The sequence below is a fragment of the Cyprinus carpio genome, unplaced genomic scaffold (assembly GCF_018340385.1).
Source record: "Cyprinus carpio isolate SPL01 unplaced genomic scaffold, ASM1834038v1 S000006607, whole genome shotgun sequence".
Taxonomy (NCBI): Eukaryota; Metazoa; Chordata; class Actinopteri; order Cypriniformes; family Cyprinidae; genus Cyprinus; species Cyprinus carpio.
In genome coordinates, this window is record NW_024879250.1 from 14,840 (window position 1) to 25,482 (window position 10,643).

Sequence of the window (10,643 nt, forward strand, 5' to 3'; positions counted from 1 at the left end):
CACAACCTCTGCATCCTGCTGGTCAAAGANTCTGATTATGAAGTATCTCTAACCTCCCAGAGCAGCGAGATCCTCCAACCAGCCAGACTCAACAACAAAAAAAATAAATGATCAGGTTCGACCTTTACTTAGACCAGGGGTGTCCACTCCTGCTCCTGGAGGGCCAACGTCCGGTGTCCACTCCTGCTCCTGGAGGGCCAACGTCCTGCAAATTTTGGTTCCAGCTAGTTCCAACTTGCTTGCCTAGAAGTTTCTAGTGAGTCTGAAGACCTTGATTAACTGGTTCAGGTGTGTTAACTAGGGTTGGTGCTAAACTCTGCAGGACAGTGGCCCTCAAGGAACAACTTTGGACAGCTCTGTTTTAACAAAATGAAGTTTTGAGGTTACCTGAGCAGATGACTCCAGCACTCTTGCTCTGACACACACCTTGAAAACCCCATGTGACAGATCCACACTTTTTCAGTGTAGACTCAGATCCAATACACAGTGCATTATTCATCCAGATTGGTCCTGATCCTGGTCCAAAATGAGCATCAATCAGAGCATCTACAGGTTCTCCACAGTCCAGCTCTCTACACACCACTGCAGCATCAGCCAAATCCCAACCATCACCACACACTGTTCGCCACTGACCTCTGTAAAGAACCTCCACTGTCCCACTGCAGGGACTGTTACTATTAATCAACCTCACATTTCTTATTTCTGTGCACAGTAAGAGAAAAAAAAATTAGAAGAGATCTATCAAAATTAAGTGAATATTTCCTGTTGAAATGGTCAATACATACCTGTACAAAGCAGTCCAACATTATTTTTGTGAGAACAGTTATATTTGGGTGTGATATTGAAAGATGTTTGACACATATGAATCTGAGACTCATTTCCTCTGCACTGAATCTCTTGTGTCCACATCTGAGTGTCTCCTTTGTCAAAAGCAGCTGCTCTCAGCACCTGTATAGGAGCCCCACAGTCCAGCTCTCTACACACAACCTCTGCATCCTGCTGGTCAAAGGCAGCATCACACACTGACATCCACGTCTGATCATGAAGGATCTCTAACCTCCCAGAGCAGCGAGAACCTCCAACCAGCCGGACATCTGGAAGAACATAAATAATTATATAGGTCTGTCAGGACCACAATCGTCAAAATGATTGACACTTAGAATACAGTTTGGATTGGTGGTATGGTTCTGTTCTAGGTAAAAACTCCCTGCCCATCCATGCAGCCTATCATGAATGAACAGGGACTGCAGCAATAACCCCCTTAGGGTAAACAGAACAGAACCAAATGTAATGTATCTTTACAGATTTTTTTAACTGCTTTCACACAAAATCTTTACTTGTCACACAATTTCTGAAACCTGACACTCAAACACCAGAACCACACAACAAATCTGCAAAACCATATAATTCTCTGCCTTAGTTTTCATTTTAATAAAACACTTTTTTTGCAAAACACAACACACAATTCTCTATGTAACACACACAAAAAAAAAATCTATTAGGAAGAATCTTGATTTCCTTTTTTCAAACACAACAATCAAAATGCCACACTACAGTTTTTCACATTAAAGACACTAAACCCCATTCTCTGAACCAAATTCTCAATAGCCTAAACCAATTTGTCAAATAAGTCCCTCAAACACAAAAACCTTAAACAAGTTTGGGCAGTTTAAACACTGTTTGCAGATCTCATGCACTCTTTTTGCAAAACTCTAAACACATTCTCACTCAGTAAAATGCAATTTGCACTGTGATAAACTTGTGATGCAAAACCCTAAACACAAGAAAACAAAAGTTTTGCAACACGATTGTCATCATTTACACACAATAATTCAAAACTGTTCACACTTGTTTCTAAATATGTGAATGTACAAAATATAAGTCAGTTCAAATTGCACAGATGGCATGGGTGTATCTATCAATCTGAGAATTATGGAAGAGAGCATATATGAGGTGGAGGAAGATGAGGACGAGGAAGAACAAGACCAAGAACAGTCATTTCTTCTTCTGTTATATTTCTCCTCTGTGTCCATGTTCTTGTGCATGGGTGCATGGAATGACAGAGGCAGGACAAAGAGTTCAGCCTAAACTGAGCAGATACTCTGTGGCCACCAAAATCAATTGGAAAGTTCAAAAGAACAGCAAAAGAAGAGTGGAAGATAATCTTGTGTAGAATTGCAAGACTACCATGTAAGGGTGGAAGAACTGGCCTGTGGTGACATAAATGTGCTTTCTTATCAAGGCTGGATGAGGGTTTTTCCCCGTTGCCTGGCCATGGCTTTAGAATACACCTATAAATACCATCTACACAACTACACATGGCTGATGTATTTCTTTTCTTTTGTACTGTGTAATACTATATTCACAACCACAAATGCTTACAGTTGCTTTGGTGTTTACCATTAATTTTTCAACATCTCTCTGCCAATTACTTTCAATCTTGAACAGAAATGTACATAGGAGCTCATGAAAGAAGAGCTTTAGGTTTTGAATAACTGTGTGTATATGATCTATCCAAAAGCATAATATTATGGCAAAGGTGTTTGCAACCTAAAACAAATGTTTTCTTTTGAGATGTGTTTGTGATATTTTGAATGCAGTTCTTTGCATAAATGCCATCATATTCATCCCCTTATTACTGTCAGTAACAGTGAGCTAAACAGCTAGCTGAGCTTCATTACATTAGCAGAGCTATTAGTGTGATTCTGCATGTCCACAAAAAAACTAATGTTCTTAATGATATTTTAATGTAACAACATTAATCAAGATAATTTGGGAAATGAGGAATATCAGAAAGCCAAGTCCTAACTGTGACAAGAGTTGGGGATGGAGGAGGGTAATTTGCTCTTGAGCAAGTGATAAAGCTGCTAAATAACACTGAATAGACCTTATATAAGAGTGCCGTGATAGGCATCGTATTCTTATAGGTAGACGTGGATCAGCTGAGAGTCACCTGATGGAAGTGACTCATGTAACCTGCCAGAACGTTTTGATTACGTATGTAACCCTCGTTCCCTGAAGAAGGGAACAGAGACATCATATCGTGACCGACGAATTGGGGATCTCACTTTGAGACCAATCTACAATCTGGACATTGGCATGCGACATTGGTGCAATGCATACCAGGTTTTCGCTGGCACCGGACGTTCCACCACGTCTGGCTGCCAAGGGGATGGAGGAGCTTGTCAGGGTCTACAGTACGGACTCTCTGGAGCAGTTTTAGCAAGCCAACACTAAACCAGGGCCTCTCAATGCTTCTACCCATTTGAGGTGAGAACACAGGAGGATCCACACGAAGGCTATAGAATCTAGCAGGCATGGCACACCCTGTGCCTGATAAGCCAGGGTGATGGCATCCACAATCTAGTGGGCCATCCTCTGCTTAGAGTTTTATGTCCAGTCTACTTACCATTTCAAGGCTCAGACGGGACAAAGTAAAGCTATGTCTGGGTCTGCCTCCTCCTCCTCGCCCCCCTAAGGAACCTGATGACCAGGTCATGCTTACCTACCGACTTCCCCTCCACTGGGTCATGATTAGCAGCAATCGCAGAATCATAGACTTTAAGGGTGGAGGGAGACAGCCTTTGTTCCAACCCTTGCTGCAAAAAGGAAAGCACGACCCTGATCGGGCATCTCTGGGGGTCTTCTCGATGAGAAAAACACCACTTGAAGAAAAGGGTCCACTTCAAGGCGTAAGCGTGTCTCATAGACAGTGCTCTTTCCAAAAAGATGGTGTCAACTACCTGCTGGGGAAGGTCACCTAGAACCTCCGCATCCTGTCCAGAAACAAGACATGAAGTTTCCAGAGGTTTGGATGCGGGTGCCAAGGACCGGACTCGTATAGATTGTGACAGACCGTCTTTAAGTCAGTAGATCCTTCCTCAGAGTAATCTGCCAGGGAGGGGTTGTCACAAGGAGCATTAGTTCGGGGAACCAGGTCCAAGTGGGCCAATATGGCTCCACAAGCAGGACCTGCTTCTCGTCCTCCCTGACTTTGCACCGCGTCTGTGTGAGAAGGCTCACTGGGGGAAACGCATTCTTGCGCAGGCCCCGTGGCCAGCTGTGTGCCACTGCATCTGTGCCGAGTGTTCCCTCGGTCAGGGAGTAGAACAACTGGCAGTGAGAGGTTTCTGGAGAGGTAAACAGGTCTACCTGACCAGTTCCAAAACGTCTCCAAATCAGCTGGACTGTCTGGGGATGGAGTTTCCATTCTCCTGGGAGCATAGCTTGTGACAGCTCGTTGGCTGCACGATTGTCCAGGCCCGGAAAGTGAATGGCACATAGCATGCAATGGTCGCAGTGTTACCAGTGCAGTTGGGGGCCTGTCCAAACCCCCGACATGCATGCCCATTGTACGTGGTCCCCCAGCCAGTGGTGGAGGCATCGTGTAAACCACAGCATGCCTGGAGACCTGTTCTAGGGGCACTCCTGTCCAGAGAAACGCAAGGTCTGACCACGGGGTGAAGGTTTGGTGGCAGGCCGGTGTGACTTGAACCCAGTGAGTGCCACGTTGCCACACCCCCCTCAGGACTCGGCCAAGGAGCCAGTGTTGAAGCAGTCTCATATGAAGCAGCCCCAGTGGCTAGACTGCCACTGCAGCTGTCATATGCCCCAAGAGCCTCTAAAACTGTTTCAGTGGGACCGCCGTCCTGCTCCTGAACATATTCAGGCAGTTCAACACTGACTGAGCATGTCCCTACGTGAGGCGTGCTGTCTGTTCGACCGAATCCAACTCCATACCGAGGCAACAGGGACAGCCCGGAGGGCAGGACCTTGTACTGATATGCTCGTCCTTCAAATGTAAACCGCAGCAATGGTCTGTGGTGCAGAAGAATTGACACATGAAAGTACGTGTGTTTCAGGTCGGTCGCTGCAAACCAGTTTAGGGACGGATGCACCCAAAGATGCGTTTCTGCATCAACATCTTGAATGATAACCGGTGAAGGCCCCAGTTCAAGACACGCAGGTACAAGATCGGTTGTATCCCACCGCCTTTCTTGGGTACAATGAAGTAGGAGCTGTAAAAATCCTGTCTTCATAACAGCTGGAGGTACCAGCTCTATTGCATCCTTCGCCAATAGGAGTGTGTCTCCGCATGCAAAACAGGAGCAACAGCCGCCTTCACTGATATGAAGTGGATGCTGCTGAACTTGGGGGGACGCCGGGCGAACTGAATCGCATAGCCGAGTCTGATGGTCTGCAGGAGCCAGTGAGACATTTGGGTAGCCAGGCACCCAGACACCATACCCGCGGTGGAGCAGTGAGATGACGATTTGGCATAGGGTGCGTGAGTAGGGCCTTTGATGATGCTCTCGAACCACCAGCTGCTGCCTGCTGGGGAGAGAGGAGGATAAGTGTGGTCCGGTGTTGTTCCATCCGCGACTCTCAAGGATGGGAGGGGCAGCCTGCCTACGCCAAGCACCTTGGCACCACTTGCTCGAGGCTGCTGCAGATGCGGCGCGGGAGCGGGGGTGGATGCAGGGGGCCACCCTCGGTGACGAGCACACTGGGGCGCTGCAGCCAGTGGATGGGTGGATGCAGCAGGACATATCGGATCGCCTCAGTCTGCTCCTTTGCAGCCAAGAACTGCTGGGCCTTGTTCTCGACTGCGTCGCCGACGAGTCCGGTCTGGTACACAGGAACCTTGAGGAACCGAACTTATCAGTGTCCCTCATGTCGACCAGACACAGCCAGAGGTGATGCTCCTGCGGGCCATCCCAAGGACCAGTCGTCCAACGAGAACTCGCAGTGACCTTCGTTGCTCAGAGCGCGAGGTCATTTGCAATTCGGAGTTCTTTCAGAACTTCCGGATTGTTACCACCCTCGTGCAGGTCCCTCAGTGCTTTAGCCTGATGAACCTGCAGTAACGCCATAGCGTGTAAGGTGGAGGCAGCTTCTCCACAGGCCATATAAGCATCACCAGACAGAGTACCTACAAACCCGGGAGGGGAGGTGAGGTTTGCCCTGCCGGGTGGAGGTGGTATTAGGACACAACTACATCGCAACCAACCGCTCCACCAGGGGGACCCCCGTATAACCCCTACCTGCACCACCATCAAGAGTGGTGAGGAAGGAGTTGTTAGCAGGTCAGTTTCCAGCAGAAAAAGGTGCCTTCTATGACCTGGTAAGCCCCACAAGCCCCACAGGCATTGCTACAGTCCTGGAGGGCAGCAGCGCAGCCGAATCTTCCTCTTCAGAAAGCTCCAGCTCACCCTCTGATGCAGCGATCAACATCCGATCGTCGGGAGGAGCGCCGAAGGATACTGCTGACACGCTCCTTGTAGAGGGCCCAACACGTTCCTTTGGCAGCTTAACTGGTTGCGGAATGCAAGAGGAGCCCATCACTGTTACCATCAGACCCCCGTGCTACTGCCTGAAGTAAGCACCGCCTGACTGTCGCCATGATGAGAACTAGTTTGAGGCAGAGGCAACGGAGCTCCGCCCCTTTTGATGCAATGGAGCTTGGCCCGCAACTCCGAGATGGTCATCTTCCCACAATGAGAATATGACTCATCCACTAACGCCACCCCAACTTGCTTAAAGGGATCATATGATGCGATTTCAATTTTTCCTTTCTCTTTGGAGTATTACAAGCTCTTGGTGCATGAAGATCTGTAAAGTTGCAAAGACTAAAGCCTCAAATCCAAAGAGATCTTCTTTATCAAAGTTAAGACTCTGCAACGCCCCCCTAAAATGTCTCAAACACCCCCCACATCTCTACGTCACTATGTGAAAATATTTGCATAATGTTGCCCAAATGTTCACGCAAAGAAAGGGCCATGGTTTCAGTTACCGCAGTTAGTGTTGAAGCAGCCATGTCAGGTAGATGCTGTGTGTTTCTAGGCGAATTTGGCCTTTCGAAAAGTAGATGCATTTAGGAATCTTTAAGATTACTTACAACAGAACAGCAATGCATTTTATGGACGACCGTTTCGTAAACCTATGTGAGGAGGTAATTCTGACTTTGCTACTACAATCTGGCGCTTCTGAATCAGCTACTGGACGTATGTTTTGTTATTAGTTTAAGTATTTGCTATTGACTGTTCAAATGCAGAGTTGTGCGTGTGTGTGCGAGTGAGAGAGAGAGAGAGAGAGAGAGAGAGAGAGAGGGAGAGAGAGAGAGACAGGGTCACATGGTGGAGTCCGCTGTTTTAACTGTCGGTGGCTTGTGTACTGCAAACACATAGGAGCTTCATCACCGTGTCAGTCACGCGACTCTGTTCCCCTTTTGGGCTTGAACTGATGGTAAAACTAAGGACATTATTAAGGGTCTTTACACGTATTTTGAAAGATTAAGCTCGCGATTAGGGAAAGGGGCGTTACATTTACGATGAGTGCTTGCGGTGTTTGGCCAGTCACAATCCACTGGGTCAGTTGGCCAATCAGAGCAGACTGCACTTGTCAGAAGGAGGGACTTTGTAGAAAACGTCACATTTGAAAAATGATCGGCATAGAGGACCTACAATAATGTACAGTAATTGAAAAATAATGTGTTTTTTGAACATTAAAGCATGTCAACATATTCTGTTACTCCAAATACACAAAATAATGATCTTTAACAAAAGCATCATGACCCCTTTAATGCCCATACAACGTGAGGCAGGGATCGTGACCATCACCCTACGCCAGGCAGGAACGGATTAATGCACGGGCCTACCGGGCACGTGCCCAGGGCACTAGACCAGAGGGGGGCCCAGCTGAAATACTGCTCCTCCAGGAACGCGATTTCAACTGTGCCCCCTCAGGATTTTAAGCAAAGTGGAATTTGAAATCAGCTTCCAAAAGACCAAAAATGGCTGAATAATATATTTGATACTATTAGAACGTTCAGTGCGGCACAACATCAGCTGTCAAATTCAAATATGCTTTCGTGCTTTGGCTGGTGCAGAGCCAGACACGTTTTTACAGTGCTGCGCATCACAACCAATCACACAGGATTCTGTTGAGCTTATGAATGCAATAGCCAATCAGAGGCATTCAGATGAGTCATCGCTGAAAAGCCCGTGTTTTGTTCAGTGCGCGCGCTTGCTGACTGAATGCTGCTCTCTGCTCATCATAAACAAAGAGCAGATGTGTGTACGATGTAAGAAAGATATTTTTTTCACAGTGTAAACAGCTTCAGTAATTATAATGGGGGTTTTTGGACTAAAGTTGATATTCTTTGATAATGCAAATATTCTTTGCTCTCTTTACGTACAATAAAAGTGTTATAATTAGTAACTTACAAAGTTTTTATAAAATTTACGTTAAATACAAAGTCAGTCGTATTAAAAATATTCGATGACATAACACTAGTACAAGTTAAAAGACGGGTTTTATGCATAGGCTAGTTAATAGATTACACTAATATTAAGCTACTTTTCCCATAGCCCATTACAGATATACATGATCTATAAAGGTGCAAAATGTATTTACTTATATTTAAGAATCGTGATATTTTATGATATAGTTAACAAATTCGGGAAAGTTTAAAATAAAAAAAGGAACGAAATTTCAACCGAGGGGGGCCTTTAATCGGTCCGTGCCCAGGGCACCGCTGTGTCATAATCTGTCCCTGACGCCAGGTAACAACCGCATCCAGAAACGCACGGGTGATACGTTGTCTATAGCAAGACGCAACGTCGTTTTTAAAAAGACGCACCCGTGAATGCTCTTTTAGAGAAAAAAGCTTTTTTAGCGTGCTGAAGCGCACAGGAGAGATGGTCGTCTGCAACACAAACAGGGGGTAGTGCAGCCTGATGTATGCAACCCACTCGACACGGACGGGTAACCACCACCACTGAAGCACCGTGCCACCAACACCAAGAGCGCCAAAGAGCACGCTGAACTTGTTCAGCATTCTTCTCTCAGTATAGTCAGAAGCAAACCGATGTGATCGCTCGGGTCCAAAGCAAAACGCTGGTTTACGTTGCACCTGCTGCAATTTTATGCTCACGCTGTGATCAGCAGCAGCTGGATGCAATCATCGCATGTCAATGTGCACTGGCTTTAGTTACACTCAAAGTGGATTGGTCTCTTTAAGCGAGATCCCAATTCGTCGGTCATCACCGATGTGACGTTGAGAGTGACCGACTGAAAAGGAACAAAGAATTTCATAATTGCATAAACCATTAGGAACAAGTCAGTATCATGTATTTATTTTAGGCATAGATTAATTAAGAGCCGAAGCGCCGAACATGACATGAGATGTTTTAAAAACATGCAGTGGAACGGAAAGAAAACAGAAATTAAATTATATTTGTGATGTATTTGTACATCATATGTTGCAATAATATTGTTAAAGTGTGTTAAGCAATCTTTGTCATCCCACTTCAGAAAATGTTATTTCAAAAGTTGGACAGCTTGTTTTTGACAAATGAGGGACAGTTAAATATATTACATTGTTCAATTGATAAAATGTGCATTAAGAAAGTTAATGCCATACATGTACTTTTGTTACATTTTTGGGCTTATAATGCAGCAATACTATTTATTTTAAGACCTGGAATTCAGAACTAAGATACTACCATATTCCAAAGTTTAAATCTTTAAACTAAAACATACAAAACACACCATTTTAAAAATAATAACAACATAAATACAATCCACATACCAAAAACAAAATCTTTAAAAAAAACCTTACACATTCCTACCACTTGCAGAGTATAGAAGTTTAACAACAGTTCCATATTCCAAAGTTCATACTATTTTTTAAACCTTTTTATTTATTAAATTATTTTATATACTATGATTTCTGTTATATAAGCCTACTATTCTGTGTAAGCATGTGATGTTTTCTTTGTAAAACTTAAACTATTTCTCAAGGCAGCTCAGAATCTATATTTCAACCAGCATATAATCATGAATATGTGCTTGGTTAATGCTGCACAAATGTGGCATAAATGTGTTTACACACATATTAATGTTTTAAACATGAAATTATGAAATGCAAATAAATAAATAAATAAATAAATAAAGTATTAATTAGTGTTCATTATTCACTGGCTATCACACTTTTGAAATTTATGACAGAATTTTGCCTTCTAGGTACTGGAAGTTTTTTCATTTTTTGCTATACGTTTCTTATCTTAGTGCGAATCAGTCTAAAACGTTGAAAACTATGGCATTGAGTACTTTGACTGTTTATACTTTAGATACAATATGAACAGCAACACTCGAGTATAGCCACAAATGTGCAAATGTTACCTGAGCAGATGACTCCAGCATCTTTAGTATGATTACAGTAACTTCTGTCCCATCCATATGATTCACAGTCCTTCAGTGTGGATTCTGAACCAACACATCTGACAAAAGCCATCCAGGTTGGTCCTGATCCTGGTCCAAAGTGTGCATTAGCCAGAGCATCTACAGGTTCTCCACAGTCCAGCTCTCTACACACCACTGCAGCATCAGCCAAATCCCACCAGTCACCACACACTGTTCCCCACTGACCTCTATGAAGAACCTCCACTCGACCAGCACAGCGACTGTGACCACCAACTTAGTTCAACAGATAAATAAGACATATTTTAAACAAATGAGAGAGAGAAAGAGAGGCATATTGTGAATTAATAAATAAAAATATTATCATCTGAAACACTACATTATAATCAAACATTTTTTAGTAAGCAAATTACAAAAACACAATATTGTGACCACTTAAG

At 44.3% G+C, this 10,643-nt stretch overlaps 1 protein-coding gene across 1 annotated transcript in view; it reads right to left on the reverse strand.

Annotated features, from left to right (window-relative positions):
- Positions 1–980, reverse strand: part of LOC122144167 (soluble scavenger receptor cysteine-rich domain-containing protein SSC5D-like) — a gene marked incomplete at its 3' end in the record, with an annotated part of 6,615 nt that extends 5,635 nt beyond the window's left edge. The window contains exon 1 of the mRNA XM_042754874.1: positions 388–980. Coding sequence (XP_042610808.1) covers positions 388–499 — 112 coding nt within the window. The remainder of the gene's footprint in view (positions 1–387) is intronic.
- Positions 981–10,643: the final 9,663 nt, after the last annotated feature.